We start from the raw sequence: 19,488 nt of genomic DNA, 5'->3' as shown, positions 1-19,488 counted from the left end.
TGAATTTTGTCCCAAAAGGTCCTGTTCTTAGTAGCCATCACTTTTGTGTGCAGAATATAAAAATAATAGCCTTTTCAGTAAGTAAAGGGCTCACCAGCTTCCTAAAGGACACAGGCACTCTCAGAATGAACCCAATGTTCATTCCAAAGGTTAATACCTTGTTCCATAGCTCACAGGAACTGATCTTACCCTCTTTCTGACCTGACTCCTCTTACCTACAGGAAAAGGACTAGCACAAGCTGGATGTCCGCAGGCCATACAAAGCCCTTCACATAACCTGACTCTCTATTCGTATGTTTTCATTCTATAGCCATGGGTAAAAAAGTAACTAGATCCACTCTAGCAAAGTGGTTGAAAGCATGCATTTTTTCAGCATATGAGACTTCATACCTTCCAAAACCTCTCAACGTTACAGCACACTCACCTAGGTAACAGCCGCCTCAGCTACCTTAAGGACAGATGCGCCCTTGTCAGAGAGAAGCTAGGTGCCTTGATCTAAGCCTAGCATTTTTCACATATATAGTTGTCCTTCCTTTTAAATAAGCCTAGAAATAGTGTATCTAAAACTATAACAAGTTTGTTTCCTTTAGGCTTCAGTATATGTTCTGTATGTTAACCATTGTTTTTTTTATCTGAAACACTGTCCTTTACACCTATGAATGAATAAGCCCATTTGGGAATGTGTGAAACCCCTAGTGTGCCTCCTTATGACGGAGTAACAACAGCAAAAAGTTCGTTTTTGCTGCAACAAACTAACATGATGACCCCTCTGGAAATTCTTGTCAAGGAAGAAATTCCTTCCCTAAAATCCTCCCACATGACCTTGCCTACTATTTTCAGATTTATAAAGTATGTTCCCGGATTAGCCAGAGGAATGTGGCAAAACGGAGTGGTAGCAGTAGCCTTACCTGAGTAAAAACTGGCAACATTTTATTCATTTCTTCAAAACTGGAGAGTCTGTTAGGTCACAGGGGATCACAAATACATTTATAAAGATGTTCAAGATAAAGTGTTGACATGCAGCAGACTTCCATTTTGTCAAGCAGAAATGCAGTTATGATTTTGCAGCCTTCAGTTTTCCCTTTAAGTGTCAAGAATTTATTTGTATATTATGGGAAGTTAGTCTTACATATGAAAAAAGAAAAGTTTGAAATCGTTTATGGGCAAAATATCACTCAGGAAAAACTATCTTCCAGTTATCACCCTTGCACTCCAGCAAAAAGTAAGTGAAAAACAAAACAAACCAAAAAAGCCCTGACTCTGCTCCCCCCCCCCCTTGATGTTCCTCCTCCAGCCCGGCTCCTCCCGTCTGCTGACCCCCGATACTCGTGGGGAGGAGGGAAGAAGCCTGGATGGATGCACACACCATCCACGGTCCTTGGGATTGTCCTGGGACCACGGGTAAAACCGGGATAACCGAGGTCTTGATTATCCCAGGAAACTGGAGGGATTGTCCCTGCTTGCTCCCAGGATCCCCTGTGGACGCACAGGGATGATCCATGGATGATCCCGGGGGGGAAAAGGCAGATGTAGAAAGTTACAGCCTCTGATGCTGCAGTTACAGCCTCTGATGCTGTGAACCATGAGAGGATGGAAGCTCACTAAAGGGGAGCTCTCTATTTTCCCTTCTCTGAAAAGTCTTCCTGAGTGTTTGGTAACCTTTCTGAACAGTAGTGGATGTGGCACAGGGAGATGCTGTGGAAAGGAGGAATTGCTCAGAAGAATTGGACAAGAGGCACATTTGTAGAGGCATTTGGTAATTTAAAGATTTTACCTGGCTGCTGTAACATGTAAACCTGTGAATTATGTTCTTAAGCTACTTAAGATCTAACAATGATAATCATTTCACACATTTGAAATGGAATGTGGTAAGTGTTATGAAGGGTGGAAATGTAATATGAGCTTTTCCTTGTTCTTCTACTTTAAAAAAACCCACAATGCATCTTTTATTGCCATTGGGTTTCCCCCTCAAACATGATAAGAGGCAAATTTGCTTGTCTTTTTGCAGTTTTATCTGATGCAGCTAAAAATGCAACTCAGCTCAACAGCAAAAATAACAGTGACTCAACATTAAACATGTTTGATGTTATCAAACGGAGAGCTGCTGTAAGAACCTTTACTATAATGGAAGTTATGACTAAAGATAACTAATAAGAATAAGGAAAGCAATATTTCTTGGTATAGCGAAGGATAAAGGTGTTCCATGCTATGTTAGCGCTTTGTATTATCTCTCTTCCATCTTCACATCTAGTATTATTGTCGCAAAACATGTGGCATGTAGACAAATGTTCAAGCCTGATGTTTTCTGGTATTCAAAGGACAAAATAACATTATGCATACTCAGCCTGATCCAGCTGTTTTAAAGCACAATGGAGCTGCCCTATGCATCATTGACCAGTGAATTAGTGTCTTGATTGGTATCACTATTTGGCCATGAGTTAATCTTCATTATTGATGTTTTTGTTTTGTATAAGTTTAGTTTGACATGGATATATATACATACAAGATTTTCTTGCACGAAGATGCGAGGGAGACTGGAGCAGGCATGCACCATCAGAGCCTGCTTCAGTTGGACACACACACACACACAGGGCTAACTGCCATCTTCATCTTGTGGGGAAGAAGGAGCTGTTGGTTTGCCCCTCCATTGGGAGATGAGAGGACGGAGCAGGGCCTTCCCACCAGCCTAAACAGTCTCCTTAATTTCTTTTTATTTTCTCCCTCTTCCCTCCCCATACACTTTTCCTTGTGTGTCATGTCTTTTTTTAGAATGTATGCCTGAGGGTACATTCTTTATTGATACATTGTAAGCCGCTCCGAGAGCCTTTTGGCTGAGGTGCGGGATAAGAATACTCTAAATAAATAAATAATAAATAAAGTTGGCTGACAGAACCCAGCATCTTTGCAAGCAGTTAACCATAATTCCCAGTTCACATATCATAGGCTTCTGTGTTTGAGTGATGAGCTTTGGCTTCTTAGATCGCTTGAATGAAGAGAGGAACAAATATACTGCTTTATTAAGCCAGGAATTTCAGTTTAGTGTTACATTTAAACTGGGGTGTAAGGATAGGGTTTGCATGTGTATTACCTATTGAATGAATGCTTTTGATGGTTTTTATATCCCAAGTATGATCTCATGGTTGTAAAACCTTTATGTATTTGTAAGAATTGAAAAGGCTTAAATCTGAAACTCAGCATCTTCAGAAAAATAGGTTTTTAAAAATTGGTAGGATTTTTTATTTATTTTACAATTCATATATAGTCCCTTTTATTTTTAAAAAAATATTTTATATTTGCTGATTTAATTACTTTGTTACTTTCCAGGTAAATTTTCCAACCTTTTAATTGTGGAAAGTAGTTTTTTCTAATGCATAGGACTTCTAATTTTTGTCTTCCTGTCCCTTATCTTTGGCCCTTCCTGAACACTTCTCTACCTTAGGTCACAATCCAGCACACTTAGGTCAGTTAAAACCAGTGGCCTTCAGCACACCAAACTGTTGTATTGTGGACTTAACTATTGGCAAAGGGCTCGTGAGATTTAAATCTTTTATTCATAATGGCTCAAGGTAGCATACAGAATTCAAAATATAGAATCATAGGATTTGATCCTACAAACAAGAAAGGCCTTTTGCCAGAAAAGAAGCAAAAGTTAGGATTGCATGGTTTAAATTCAGTGCTATAACACTTCTGGCATCCATAACTCAAATATTGTAGTGCGATCTTACATTGTTAGAGCACAGAGACAGTAAAGTCTGGTAGAAGGAGTTCAATTTCATGAAGTAAGTTGTAAAGTCTGAGGTTTCCGTTTCCTTCTCTCTTAGAGCAATAATGATGTTTCACAGCATGAAAATGGAAGAAATCAACAAGATAATTCGTGACCTTTGGCGAAGTACCTACAGGGGGCAAGGTACCAAATATATAGAAATATTTATTCATCTATCTAAGAAAACGTCATCACTAATGTCACTAAGTTTTTTGGTGGGTGTGGGATTCTGATACAGTCCTCTGTTAAGATAAAACCAGTTTTAAAATTATGACCAGGGAGGGAAGTCACCTTGTAATAAGCAATACGGCATTACCAGCTTGAGTCATCTTGATTTATCCTGATAAACATATTCTTTACCATATGGTCACCTTTGTCATGGTGCATCTTGATAATTCCTTTGCTCTTCACGTGTCTTGTAACCAGGCCTCTGTGCTAGAATGCAGCATTCTGAGAATTATAATTTTCTTCCCAGCTCCTTTTCTTTTTCTTTTTTTTAAAAAAGGCAAGATCTTTGGTATTTAGGTCCCTGAAGAGAGAATACTGAGAAGAGCCAATACTTTGTGGATTCTTAGAGAGGGCGTAGTGGAGGCTAAGCAGTTTTACTGGGGTTATGCCTTGCATTGCTCTTTGCCTATCCCCTTGGCTAAAAGAAGCAAAGTACATTACGTATACAGCTTTTCTTGGTGTGGAATTTCTTTTCCTTTTCTCTTTTTAGCAGAGTATACCTAGTCTTGCATACCTGAGAGCTCGTAAGGAGAATGGTTGTCTTACGGGCTAATCTTATAAGAATGTTTGCATATAGTGCATCATACCTCCATACAGAAGCATAGACTACGGATTGTATTCAGATTGCTTCAAGGCCAACACATCTATTGCTTGTATTTTGAAACTGTATTTTCTCCCCTGTAGATATTGAATACATAGAAATTCGGTCTGATGCAGATGAGAATGTTTCTGCTTCTGACAAGAGGAGAAGTTACAATTATAGAGTAGTAATGATAAAAGGAGACACTGCTTTAGATATGAGGGGCAGATGCAGTGCTGGCCAAAAGGTATGTAAGAGGACACTTGTAGCAGTTCATTTGTATTAGGTCAATGGACAGTTGTAAATAAGGAAAAATGTGTGGAACTGTAAGTTAATGAAGCAGAATGGAAAAGAACAGAGGAACTATTTACATGGCCTTCTACCATATAAATGGCTACCTTATGACAAGCTATGTAACGGACCCGTTCCCATGAACGTTCAAAACAAACTTGAATAAGTGGACACATTCATACAATCATATCTTCATTTAATATGAACACGCCTCATGCTGCTGCTTTGCATGAACCAGAAACTATTGTTTCCCATTTCTTCCAAGCTGGAACAATATGGTTAATGGCTTTGGAACAAGTCAGGATATAAAGCCATTTTCAAACCACAACTTTGTATCCTGGTTTATTCCAAAGCCTGTTAATCATAGTTTTCCAGTTCTGATGTAACAGGAAACTATAGTTAGCTGAGGAGTTCTTGGCCCGCTTGCTCCACATGTGAAGGAAACCGTAGAGCAGCTGTGTATAGGGGCATGAAGCTTGTTGTAGCTCAGCTTATTAAGCCAAGATACAGTCATCTGAACATAGTCACCCTGTTTTGGGTCTGAAAATTGTGAAGGGAAGCAGTTCTATGAACCATCTATCAGTTTCGATATTAGTGGAAGTGAGGGTTTCTTGTTCACTATGATAGTAACTCCAAGAGGCAGGATATTGATTCCATTTTACTCAGGGAAAGTTGAAGTTAAGAGAGAGTACTTTGCCCATTTGTCCCTCTTCTTGCCGTACAGTGTGATTCTTAGGCCTCATACAATAAGATAAGATGCTCTTTTGTATAAATTTCTGTTTAGAACTCACCATGCTATGTAGTATAATCTTCACTCCTTAGTCAGTTGCAAAGTGTTATATTGAATTCCACTTGATGATGCAAACACATCACATGTGGGATAGGGCGATGGAAAGGATGGGATTAGGGGTCAGGATTATGTGAGAGAAAGAGAAACCCGGGCAGGAGAGTAATTTGCTGTTGTCTGTTTGTGACATTCTCTCACAGTTTGTTGATGGGAGAGAAATATGTTGTATGTGTATAGGTATAGGCTGTAAACCACAAGTAAATTGTGTTTTTTAATCTCAGCTAAGAATTTGATACTATTTAAATTCACACTCTAAAATACATTGATTTGTTTTAGTTGTTTTCAAATAACAATAATAATAATAATATTTCTTACCCACCTCTCCATTTTGATTGAGGCGAGGAACAACAATAAATATAAAATACATAAAACTGAATTAAAACATAATATACATTGTTAAAGCATCCTAAAAAGATCTTAAAAGCATACTAAAGGCATCCTAAAATCCCACTGGATAGGCCTGCCGAAAGAGATCAGTCTTTATAGCTTTCTTGAATGCTAAAAGACTATTAAGTTGACGAGTCTCCTCTGGCAGGCCATTCCACAGTCTGGGAGCAGCAGAAGAGAAGGTCCTCTGGGTAATACCTGTCAGCCTAACTTTGATTGACTGAAGTAGATTCTTCCCAGAGGACCTGAGTGTGTGGGGAGGATTGTACAGGAGAAGGCGATCCTGCAGGTAGCCTGGACCCAAACCATGTAGGGTTTTAAAGGTGATAACCAACACTTTATACTTCACCCGGAAACTAATTGGCAGCCAGTGAAGAGATTTTAAAACTGCTGTAATGTGGTCACCCCTAGGTGTACCGGTGACCAGCCTGGCTGCCATATTTTGAACTAGCTGAAGTTTCCGGACTAGGCACAAAGGTAGCCCTATGTAGAACACATTGCAGAAGTCGAGCCTCGAAGTTACCAGCGCATGCGCTACTGTCTTTAGGTCTTCCAACTCTAGGAAGGGGCACAGCTGGCGTATCAGCTGAAGCTGATAGTTGGCATTCCTGGCCATTGCATCTATCTGGGCTGTCATTTGGAGTGATGGATCCAGAAGCACCCCAAGCTGCGAACACAGTCTTTCCAGGGAGTGTAACCCCATCCAGAACTGGTTGACACACCTACAAACCCAGGTTGAGACCTTTGACAGCAAGCACCTCTGTCTTGTCTGGATTCAGCTTCAGTTTGTTTTTCCACAACCAGCCCATTACCGCTTCTAAGCATTCATTCAGAGGAGACACATTGGCTAAGAAGATACGGCATATATACCCACTATAGTTGGATAGTACTTGCTATAGGGTAAACTACAAATTCTGTAACCTTCTCATATGTTTCCACTCACCCTTGAATTAAAATAATAACCAGACTAATGAGTCATAATTGTTGAATCCTGGTTTTGGTAGATGATGATATGGAAGTGTTCAAATAGCGCACACCATGTTATCTTGTCAACAATCGCAGCCTTCAAAAAAATGTCTAACCCTTAAAATAGAAGAGAATCTATTGGAAAGCCTGTGAGAGAAGTAGTAGTTGCATTCATTCTCACCTAAGAAGTATGCAAGATGTGCTGTTCCTGTAATTTATTCTTCAAGTGGGGCTAGGATGTCCAGTTGATTAAAATATATTAAGTAAAACTACAAGGTGGTAAATAAAATCTAGCAATGGAAAGTCAACAACAGGCAGTAGCATTCTCTTAAGGGCTACATCACATGTTGCAAATATTAGTGGGACACACCCAGGCTTCCACAATCTTGCTCGTCATAGTGAATGTCCTGTCGCCCTCTTGTGAGTCCCAAGCCTTTCTCCAAGCGTTGGAGTTGCAGAAGTGTGCAGAGGATCATCAAGTAAGCAACCCCTGCCTCCTCCCAGTGCCAAGATGGGAGGAAGGCAAGGATGATTGTTTGGCAACTCTGTTGTTGGATCAAACCAGCTTCCTTTCCCACCTCATGAGGACCTCCTTTGACTACTGTGTTGCCAAGGCATCTGGAGCATCTTAGCCAGACAAAGTAAACCATTGAGGCCCGACTGCATTTTACAGCTCCAAACTTCCAACTGTGGAGGGGAGCAGAGAATTGTCCCTGACCTTGTAAAGATGCATAGCATTAGCTCAATGAAAAGGGTAGGGGGGCAGGTTGGCTTCACATAGAAAATCCACATAGAAAACTAGCATGTGAGCAGGAAAGCTACGCTAGAAGCCTTCTTCCTAACTTGCTAACTTTCTATGTGGAAGGAATTTTTTATATGGGGAAGCATTCACGTTCACCCCCATCTTCATTTTGAAGTGGTGCAGCCAAGAACTACTGCTGCATCAAAGTGCTTTTAGAAATGTTTGTGTTTTGATTTATTTACTGAACTGTGACCTCTTGGTTTTAGGTTCTCGCTTCCCTCATTATCCGTCTTGCCCTAGCAGAATCCTTTTGTCTCAACTGTGGCATTCTTGCATTGGATGAGCCCACCACCAATCTTGACCGAGAGAATATTGAATCGCTTGCACATGCCTTGGTGGAGTAAGTATCTGCAGATTTCATGGAAAAGCCTGGGGGACATTTCTTATGTAGGCCCTAAATCTACATTAGTGCTAAGCAACCCCATGTCTATAGGTCAGTCCTGAGAAAGCCCTTTCCAATGCACCTCATCTGTTTTATTTGCATGTGTAAAATTTCAACAGATGTTTTGTCAGAGTCTTCACTTTGTTATACACACTTTATTCACACCAACTTGCGGATCAAGGGTGAGATACCACCAAATACCATGTACCCAAAAGTCTGTTGTTATATTACTTAGTCAAGCCACGACTAATCCCTCCATCTGGAACTGCCAATGCTGGTCGTCTACAGTCTTTTTTTTCTTTTTCTGTTTTTTAAGAGATGATGGCTTAGATCAGACTGAATTATCTCAGTCATAAACATGGTTTCTTCTTCGTGGTCTCTGTGACTCAAATATATGGGATATACACCTGTGCAGAACAGATATTCATAACATTCTAGAGCTATACCGAGTTTTAGCTACGAGTCTCGCCCACATTCTCTGTGCATGCTCCAGGAATGGCTCCTGCCTGCCTCTCAGTTCCTTTTGGAACATTCTCTCACCTCATGGCAAAATCTTCAAAAATTCTACTGTCTACTGCAGGGACACTGAACAGAGTTATCTTTTCTTTTTTTCTCTTCCTTTCCAATTTTCTCTGCGGTTTTCTTCTTCATTATTTCATTGCCCCTTTGGAGAGCATGGTCTCAAAGTCCTTCTTTAAAAATTGCACCGGCTACAGTGGGAAGATACCAATGCCTGGTGAATACTCCAACTGCCTTCTCTGCCTCAGAGAGGCACACGGGTGGACTCCTGTACCCACTGCTATTTTTTTATGAAGCAGGCCAGGAAAAACAGAACAACATGCCTCTGTGCCCTATTATGGGAGCAAGCCCTCAAGGCAACATTCTGAATCAGCTGCACTGAACTAGCCTCTACATACTGCCTCAGTCTCCATTTGCAAGAAACCAGCTCCGACTCTTTCTCAATCCTTGCAGCACTGACAGCTTTGACCATTCCCTCGGACCAACAGCTCAAAACCAGCCCTTTGGTAACAATGGTCAAGACCGAGCAGGTCAAACAGACCAAGTCCCGAAACAAACACCCTGCTTCTCCCTGGGCTCCAGGACCAAAAAACAAAAAAAAAGACTGTTCGTAGAATAGAGTCCTACATCAAACCCAGGCCTGCATTGGCTCCAATTCAGCCGCCCTTGGTGCAGACCATGTCTCAAATTACCATGCAATCGCTGATGATGATCCTAGAAGAAACTACAACTTCCTCAAGACTGTAAGTCCCTGGATAATATCTAGTGCCTGGATGATATCCAGTGCCTGGGTTTGATATCAGAAGGTGAATCTAGGGAATGCTTCTTGCTGGAACCATACTATCATCTATTCTCCAAGAAAGTATAAATCCCCTTAGTATCGACAGACGTCCCTGGCTTCCTTGGCCTCTGGAAGATTTTCTTTGTCAATATTTTCTTTGCCCCCACTTCTACAGGTCTCCCTCTCATTATTATGAGCACGTTCACCACCAGAAGACATCGTTTTGAATATAGGGATAGAGACTACCTGGCAACATTCTCATTCCCCTCACTGTCTTAAATTATCTAAGGCAACTTCTAACCAAGCAACACCTTGCATGGTATCTAAACCACCTGACACTGAGTTACTGGAGCCTACCACACTAACAAGCTCACAGGTTTGCCACTCACTATCAGCCCTCCTCTTCTGACAAACTTCTTTCAGGTTGTAATCTTGGAAAAAACTCCCAGAGTCGCTACACAGTCACAGTATAATTCACCCAGCCATCACTGACCCCTTCATCTAAAGATTAAAGTGTCTCCAGTTCCAGTTATGGACCTGGTCTTAAAAGGGGTACATCCAGCCTTAGCTTCACCAGTTACCATCTTGATGCTTCCAGTCAAACAACCCTAGGTGAAACCTACTCTCACACATCCATGTCTAGGAAATCTCAGAATCTATATAGGGTTGCTCCTTTCTCTTCAATCACCTAGATAACACTACCACCTGGATATCAGGGGTCATGCCATTGCGGCTTCCGGCAGAGCAGTCCTTTCTTTAATTTTGCCTGGACATTTCCCTCCTCCAGTATGTCTCCTGCTTTTCAGTCACCCCTATGTGTGAGTCACAGAGACCACAAAGAACAGGTTGCTTACCTGTAACTGATTCTACGAGAGGCTATCTGTGAACTCACACAACCCACTCTTCTCCCTGCTTCGATGCTTCACCTTTATTCCTCCAATGTGGCTGACTTGGAACTGAGAGGCAGACAGGAGCCATGTCTGGAGCATGTGGAGAGGAGATAGGTGGGGCTCCCACCAACACTCTTGTTTAGCTCTAGTATATTCTGAATTACTGTTCTGCACAGGCAAATAATCCATATGTGTGAGTTCACAGATAACCACTTGAAGAACCACAGTTACAGGTAAGCAACCTGTCCTTATTAGCTAAAGAACAAACTTGCTCTTCTCCTTTTTCTTGTGTGCCATAAAGAAAGACCTCCAAGAATTGTTAATCCTAAAAACCACAGTTTGCCATTACATCCAGAATGGGAAATTGTGGTTTAATCTCTGACTACAAACTAGGATCTGATTCTGGTTTGTTGTTCGAGATTAAACCCCAGTTTCTTCATGTGGTTGTACAGGAACTCTTGACATTATTGTTTTTTTGAGAGGGGGGTGTATGCTTGATCATTTGGAGTCTTACTGAATGTATTCCCTAAATCTTCCCTCAAATTTTGTATGGGGAACCTGCAACTCTCAATTGGAAAAAGACTTGTCTCCCTGCTCTCAAAACACACCGTAGTGCATTTCTAGTTGCCCTAAAGAGGGATAAAATACCAATTAAAGAGCACCCAGAATGGGCTACTATGCTTGGGAAGCAGTAGTTCTTCTTCGTGGTCTCTGTGCATCACACATATGAGCTCTGCACCTGCGCGAAGCCCCGCTTCGGGAATCTTCTATAGCTAAGAGGCATTTTGGGTGGGAACCCCTCCCCCTCTACTGCGCATATGCAGAGGGGTTCCCGCCCAGATTCCCCAGTTCTTCTTTGACCGTCACCGCGACAGCCTCGTCGAGAACGCTTCCGTTTACCAAACAAACAAAAAATAGCTAAGACTTACCTTCGTTACCTCTTCTCTTTCTTCTTTCCTTTTACTCCTACCTTCCTAAAATATATAGATAGATAGATAGATATTCTCCAACTTTACCTCAGAAATCTCTTCTTTCTTTAACTTAGTCCGCATGGGCCCCAAGGCCCCGTTTAAAAAGTGTGCCCGTTGTGGCACGAAGCTGCCTCCTTCCAACGGACACAACTTTTGCGTGATCTGTTTAGGAGAAGGCCACAAGGTAGACGCTTGTCCCCATTGCCAAGCTTTCTCCAACCTTACCAGACGCCACAGAGCGGATAAATTACGGGCTGAGCTGTGGGAAAGGGCACTCAGAGCAGTAGATAAATCTACTATGGCGCAAGAAGAGCCTTTCGTGCCTCCAGCTCCTTTCCAGCCGACAACAATTCGAGCTGACAGACCCTGACAGGACGCCCCTGCTACACCAGGGCGATCCTTAGCTACTTCGGTAGCCAAGAAGTTATCAAAGAAGGCAAGAACGCCAAAAAACGCCGACAAGGGAAAGCACAAGAAAAAATCTAAAGTGCCTCACAAACACGACACCAATAAAGGAGCTTCGACGTCGATACCGACGCCCGTAACGGCACCATCATCGACAGCCCAAATGGGATCTGTATTAACCGCCCAAACGGCTTCGACGATCGACCCCATAACGACAACATTGTTATCAGAGGTGGAAATTAGGGACGCTTCTTCCGTCCGCAGCAGGGACCTGCTACCGACGGTCCAAGTGACTGCTTCACCGTCGACTAACTTACCTGCCTCAGACCATCAGAGGCTAGAATATCGAGGTCAAACATCGAGTCACCGTCGATCCCCAGAATCGGTTCGTTCCTTCAATACTCGATATCATGAATCCGAGTCATACTATTATCGAAGGCAACATCGCTCCAGATCCCCTGCGAGAGATTGGGAAAGGGAATCACAGTGGTCACTTCCCCCAAGACATACATATCATTACGCAGACTGGCGCGAGCTAGAAGATCGATATCAAAGATCGCCCGCTTGACGCCGACCATCGGAAACAATATCAGCACCCGAACCAATTTTTGACGTACAAACACGCCAAATAATTAAACCAGTGGAAGAGAGTGCAACATCATTAAGGCCCGAAGGAACAACGACCCATCAGGCTCAGCAGATGGAAATCCAAACCATACAAATCCCTTCCTCCCCACAATCGGTGGAGGATGATTGCTCCGATTCCATATAGGTTACCTCAGCAGCACCATCGCAACCGTCGCCCAACTCGATAGTCGAGGCACAGGGATCCGTCTCCCCATCAGAAGGACTGGGACATTTCGTGGACCTTATTCAAAGGATGGCGCAGTCCTTGGGAATCGAGACGAAGCAGGCACTAGAAAAGTTGGAAGACCCGGTGTTTGAGGCTATCTATACAGATGCCACAACCCCAGTAGCTATCCCATTTCTACCAACATTATCAAAGACTGTCAAAGAGCACTGGAAAGATCCCACAGCACTCCAACCTTCCTCAAAGCGTCTCAACAACATGTATAGAGTTTTTGAAAAAGACGCGGAATTTTTATTCACACACCCTCAACCCAACTCAATAATAGTTGAGTCAGCACAAGGTCGATCGCAAAGGGTGCACACAGCACCGGTCGATAAGGAAGGACGGTGATTAGACTTGATGGGACGCAGATTTTATTCTACAGCATCCCTCAGTTTAAAGATAGCTAATTACCAAGCAACAATGTCGAGATACCAGCTCTTCTTATGGGAAAAGATGATGTTGTTATGTGATAATCTAGGAGATGACCAAAGAGAGCTGGCTAGGGTATTCCATGCTGAGGCTACACGCATGGCAACACAACAGATTGCGACAGCCAAGCACCAATCAGATTGTGGAGCGAAAACTATGGTAGCTTCAGTGGCCCTACGCAGACATGCCTGGCTCAGATCAGCAGGCCTCTCCCAGGAAGCCAGGACCTGTATAGAAAGCCTCCTGTTAGATGGCATAGGCCTCTTCAACTCAACAACGGACCAGGCAGTGGATACGGTCCAAAGGGCAAGAATGACAGCCAGAAAGATGGGAATCGGAGTAATGCAACAGCAATACTTCAAACCCAAAAGGTGGTACGGAATGGGATCCGGCGCACCACACTATCAACCTGACAAACAACAACCCAGACAACCACCACCATTTCAGCAGGGAAGGAGACAATTTCCACCTTCTAAATCGAAGTTCCAACGCCAAAGACCGGATTACCAACAGAACCGGCGCCTTTGACTTGACCAGCTTTCACGACACGAGCACCCCCTTTGGCAACCGCCTCTCCACATCAATCGAGGCCTGGTCTCAAATAACATCAGACAAATGGGTGCTCTCGATAATCGAAGGAGGTTACAGAATAGAGTTCGACTCCCTACCGCCAATGGGGCTCTTAAAAAGAACAACGCCATCCGCACCTCTACAAGAGGAAGTCTACTCGCTCTTAAAAAAGGGAGCCGAAGACCATTCCTCCATTCCGAAGACCAATGGAGGAATACGTCCAATATTAGACCTAAAGGATGTAAACGCCTACATTACACCAAGGAAGTTTCGGATGGTCTCCCTCCCCACTATACTACCATTGCTCACAAAATACTCTTGGTTTGCCTCCGTCGATCTAAAGGATGCTTATTTTCACATAGCCATTCATCATGACAGCCAACGTTACCTCCGCTTCATCATCGGCAATCAAGCCTTCCAATATCAAGTGTTGCCTTTCGGTCTTTCAACAGCACCCAGGGTCTTCACGAAGTGTATTGCAGCAGTCTGCGCCCATCTCAGATATCAGGGCATTCAGATCCATCTGTATATAGACGACTGGATGTTGGTAGCGGATTCAGAACAAACCCTTCAACATCATATCCACTGTGTTCAGAATCTCATGCGTCAACTAGGTCTCCTAATAAACACAGAGAAGTCAATTCTCTCTCCAACCAAAACTATAAAATACATAGGAGCAATCCTAAATTCAAACACTACCAGAGCATATCTACCTGCAGACAGATCGACTGTCATAAGGACCCTGACAGTCCGAGTAATGAAACAACACACCATAACGGCCTATACAGTACAAAGACTGCTAAGACTAATGGCATCAACCACCATGGTGGTACCTTTAGCAAGACTAAAGATGAGGACCTTACAACTGTGGTTCAACAAACTGTTCAACCCTCTACAAAATGCCAAACGTACCATTCAATTCCTACCAAAAGTGGTTTCTGCCTTTCATGTCAATCAAGACATTGTATTACCAGCTTTTTTTCCCTCTCCTTCAACGACCTTGGAAAAGACCTTACATTCATTAGACGTAAGAAGGGCCTTGGCATTCTATAAAGAGCGCACTGCTCCTTTTCGCCAATCACAACATCTATTCGTCTGTCATGGGGAAAACAGGAAGGGCCAACCTGTATCATCACAGAGGCTCTCCTCATGGCTGGTCCAGTGTATTACTCTGGCCTACCAGCTGCAGAAATTGGAACCCCCAACATCAATTAAGGGGCATTCCACCAGAGCTGTCTCCACATCATCTGCCTTCCATCGTGGCACCACCGTCCCAGAGATATGCAAGGCAGCAACATGGGCTCGACCAATGACGTTTGTGTCACACTACAAACTGGACGTCAGGTCGCGATCCGACTGCTCCTTTGGCAGGGCAGTATTGTCATCCGTATTCACCTAAGGACACCAACCCTCCTCCAGTGAGTAAAAGCTTGCTAATCGCCCATATGTGTGATGCACAGAGACCACGAAGAAGAAGGACAAGTTGCTTACCTGTAACTGGTTCTTCAAGTGGTCATCTGTGCAGTCACACAACCCACCCACCATACTCCCCTCTTGGTGTCCATCAAGAAAAAACTATATGATAATGCTTTATCATATAGTTTTTTCAAATACACCTACAGGTGTTTATATTCCTCAGACAAGGCCTTCAGGTCTCAGAAGAACTGGGGAATCTGCATATGCGCAGTAGAGGGGGAGGGGTTTCCGCCCAAAATGCCTCTTAGCTATAGAAGATTCCCGAACCGGGGCTTCGCGCAGGCGCAGAGCCCATATGTGTGACTGCACAGATGACCATTCGAAGAACCACAGTTACAGGTAAGCAACCTGTCCTTTTAATGTAAGGAAGGGAAGCACTGGCCCACAGCATCCAGCCATATACTGTACCACTGTAGTTGCTACTAGAATCCTCTCAGTATTTTATTTCCTGTTCATTTGCAATTCTCAAATAGGGTAATCCAGAATGTAAGCAGAGTCAAAGGACAAAAATTTGTGGTAAAAGGTCAAATCATGAATTATGTCTCTCCCCACTGATCAACAACAATAGCTGCTCTAAGCCTTGCTGCTTGCATCACCTTGGCTTTCCCCCCTTTTCTCCTTTCCTCATCACCTCCCCCACTTCTCTTGTCCCTACTAGTTATGGAAGGGGGTGAGTGATTGGGAGGTGGGTATTGTGGAGGGTTTGTTTTGTATCATATAAACAAAAACATCACAATACACTTTAATTTGAAAAATGGGTAGAATAACAGTCTATTTCATTCTAGAGTTTCATTTGCTGTATGCTTGCAATTTGTCAATCTGGAATACATGTTCTTTTGGTTATATGTTTAAAATGTTGTTTTTCACAGGATAATCAAAAGTAGAGCCCAGCAACGTAATTTTCAACTGCTTGTGATAACACACGATGAAGATTTTGTGGAACTTCTGAGTCGGTCTGAATATGTGGAGAAATTCTATAGAATTAAGAAGAATATTGACCAGTGTTCCGAGATTGTGAAATGTAATGTCACATCTTTGGGATCATATGTTCATTAGAATTAGTAAATGATTTTGCATTAAAAGATTGGTCAGAAAAATGGAGTGAAAATGAAGACTGATCTGTGGATAAAGTTAGCATGGGTTGATCCATACTGAATCTTTCTTAGAGTACACTCATTGAAATCGATGGACTTAAGTTAGTTGTGACTACCAAGATCATGACTAACTTGAGCTTGTTGATTTAAATGGGTTTGAAGTTTGGATCCAACCTTATATTATTTTGATATGGGAGAGTGTTGTGTGTTTTTTACTGAATGTATGCATCTTGACTAGTACAGAACAGTTACTATTAAAAGAGGCAAAATAAAAACTATGCAAACAGAAATATAGTAGTCTAACAATTATTGCCTTCATGCCCTAAAATGAAGGCACAGGACAAGATTAAGTGTTTAAGGCCACATCTGTATTAATAAAGTTGAGGAAATTCAACAATATAATGCTAAACTAAACCTATTTGGGCCCTCCTCCCTCTATGTGTAATCAGGAGGCCCAACAGCCATTTGTCTTCTAACACTAGGAGTTGACTTTGAAATATCCAGCTTCCCAATCCAAAATTCTTCATCGTGCATCACCACCAAATTCCTAAGAACAAATAAACCCATTTATTCATTCTCCAGTTGAAGTCTGGTTCATTCACAGATATCAAAGGTGAGCACCACCTCCTTGATGGGTCTGGTGAGAGAGCCGTGGGCACAGCCTGCTGATTTGAAATGTAGTGCTGAAAAGATGTGGGAAATGGATGGGGGCAAACTGCTCAGAGGGGTGGGCCTGAGCTCTCCTTTCTGGTCACCCAGGAGCTGCGATATGGAATTGCCACTGTTTTTTTCTCCTCATTCTTTTCTCTCACCACTTAGCATTTATAGTTCCCGCTTCCCTATTCTGTTCCCAGCCTCCACACAATTCCTCATTCTTCCGTCTTCCAGCAACTCCCCATAAAAACAAATGTTCTGCAAGTTCACAGGCTGCTCATCATTGGCGGAAGTACTGAAATTCTTCTCCACCCCTACTTATTTTAGGGTGTTTCTCCCCCTTCCATTCAAGCAAACATGATGTGTCAAGCTATTTCTATGGCAAACCTAGTTGGGGAAAGGAGTCTTGTGGTATGGTACCTTAAAAACAGTTACAATGCAATTGTATGTATGTTTACTCAGAAGGAAGTCCACTGAGTACAATAGGACTTTCTTTGAAGTAAATATGCATAGGATTGCAGCCTATGCAGAAAGGAAGATGAAAAGGAGGGGGGTGTATGGATGAAGGTGTTGCAAAAAATAGGGTAGCAGAGTGCTGTGAGATGTTTAAAGGCTATAATATGTGAAGTAATAAGAATAGTCCCCCTATGCATGAATTGAGTGCCTTTCCGGGGGCCAGAAGTGGCAAAGCAACATCTTCCAGTCCTGTGGTCTCCGTCCAGTGCTGTTGTGCTTGCTGGTGAGGGGAGTGAGTATTTACTCAGAATTAAATCCCACAATGTTTAACGGGGGTTACCCTCTAGTAAGTTTGTATGTTTGCAGCCTAAGAGCATGGGTTATTATGTTTATTCGTTGTTTATTCGTTCAGTCGCTTCCGACTCTTCGTGACTACATGGACCAGCCCATGCGAGAGTTTTCTGTCAGCCATCGCCACCCCTAGCTCCCCAAGGTCGAGTCCGTCACCTCCAGAATATATCCCTATATATATTGCCAATGTGTCATGTTCAGTTTGCAATTAATCAGTAAATGTTTAAGGTGTCATGTAGCACTTTAAACATTTGTCCCTTGGTGAACCCAGTGTGGAAGACAGGAAACAAGATGTTTTCTTCCATGTACATTGATGGTGCTATATAAACAATAATAATAATAATAATAATAATAATAATAATAATAATAATAATAGTGATAGATTGGAGGATATATCTTAAATATCTGCCCATAAACCCTTTTACTTGAAAAAATGGGGATTTTAATGTCCTCCTTTGAAAATGTGGTGAGGTTCCAGCACCAACTTCTTTCAGTGCCATGATGTACAGTTTGCAATTTATCTGTAAATGTTTATGGTGCCATACAGCTCTTTGCTGGTCCCAGGCGCTCCATCCTCCTCATCTGCATTTGGTCCTGAAAGACCAAGGCAACGTGCAGGAGCATGGAGGGTAAGTTGTAAGCAAGCACGATTTGTGATGTTGCACATTTCTGTCCTGAAAACAAGCAAGTAGTGAATTAGCTTGCCTTCTAAAGCGCTTAAATTATAATAATTTCTGATTATGCATATTTATTTTATTATTTATTCGGTTTATATCCCACCTATATGCAGAATACTCTATGTAAATTAGCTTATGCAAGTTGGTGTCTTAGGGACCTGTGCCCCTAGTCTTTTAGGTACCTAGCACCGCCCCTGCATTTTGATGGTTTTAAATTATAAATAAATACTAACAAAAGTGAATCCAGGAGCACCATAACCTACAGACCTGTGACTTCAGCAGGAGTGCAACCCCTCTTTAGTATGGGTAAACAACCAATTCCCAGACCATGAGAACCATCCACCCATAATGTCTGTCTTGCCAGTATTCAGTTTCAGTTTCATCGAGCCCATAACAGTATCCTGGCACCAGTTCAGAATGTGCGCAGTGTTACAGAGATACAGAGCTAACTGTCATCAGCATAATGATGACACCTTGCTCCAAATCTTCTAATGACTGTTCCAACAGCTTCATATAAAAGTTAAAAGGCATTGAAGACAGAATAATTTCCTGTAGCGCCCCCACCCACCAGTTCAATTACTACATTGGGTTGAGGCAGTCACCCAGTGTCATTTTCTGGAATCAATCCTATAAGTAAGATTTGAACCACCATAAAACAGGGTCCCCAACTTATGGGGCTGGTCCAAGGGGATACTGTGATCAATGGTATAGAATGTTTACTCAGAATGTTTACTCGGAACAGGCCAGATGAGGAGAAGAGGGGATAGATTCCTTACAGCTATTCCCTCTTCTGGTTCCTACCCCAACCGGATAGTTCCTGGCGGCCATATCAGCTTGCTCTCGGGTCTGGTGGTGCTGCTGCTGAATGCCAGGTCAGTCCAGAATAAAATCTCCCTCATCCATGATTTGATTGTGGATGAGGGGGCTGACCTGGTATGCATCACTGAGACCTGGGTGGGTGAACTGGGGGGGGTGTTGCTCTCACCCAGCTCTGCCCTCCTGGGTACTCGGTGCAGCACCAGCACAGACTCGAGGGAGGGGGAGTTGCCGTGGTCTATAGGAATACAATCTCCCTCTCTAGGCTTCCTGTTCATTCGAGTGCTGGTCTGGAGTGTT

General features: G+C 42.7%; 1 protein-coding gene across 1 annotated transcript in view; it reads left to right on the top strand.

Moving 5' to 3' along the window:
• Nucleotides 1–16,524, top strand: part of RAD50 (RAD50 double strand break repair protein) — a 56,976-nt gene extending 40,452 nt beyond the window's left edge. The window contains exons 24-27 of the mRNA XM_063120696.1: nucleotides 3,822–3,907; nucleotides 4,676–4,818; nucleotides 8,071–8,204; nucleotides 16,010–16,524. Of these exons, the coding sequence (XP_062976766.1) occupies nucleotides 3,822–3,907; nucleotides 4,676–4,818; nucleotides 8,071–8,204; nucleotides 16,010–16,196 (550 nt within the window). The 3' untranslated portion in view covers nucleotides 16,197–16,524. The remainder of the gene's footprint in view (nucleotides 1–3,821; nucleotides 3,908–4,675; nucleotides 4,819–8,070; nucleotides 8,205–16,009) is intronic.
• Nucleotides 16,525–19,488: the final 2,964 nt, after the last annotated feature.

The sequence above is a fragment of the Elgaria multicarinata genome, chromosome 3 (genome assembly GCF_023053635.1).
Source record: "Elgaria multicarinata webbii isolate HBS135686 ecotype San Diego chromosome 3, rElgMul1.1.pri, whole genome shotgun sequence".
Classification (NCBI taxonomy): Eukaryota; Metazoa; Chordata; class Lepidosauria; order Squamata; family Anguidae; genus Elgaria; species Elgaria multicarinata.
The sequence above is the reverse complement of the archived record's forward strand: the minus strand, read 5'-3'. Positions and strand labels throughout refer to the sequence as shown.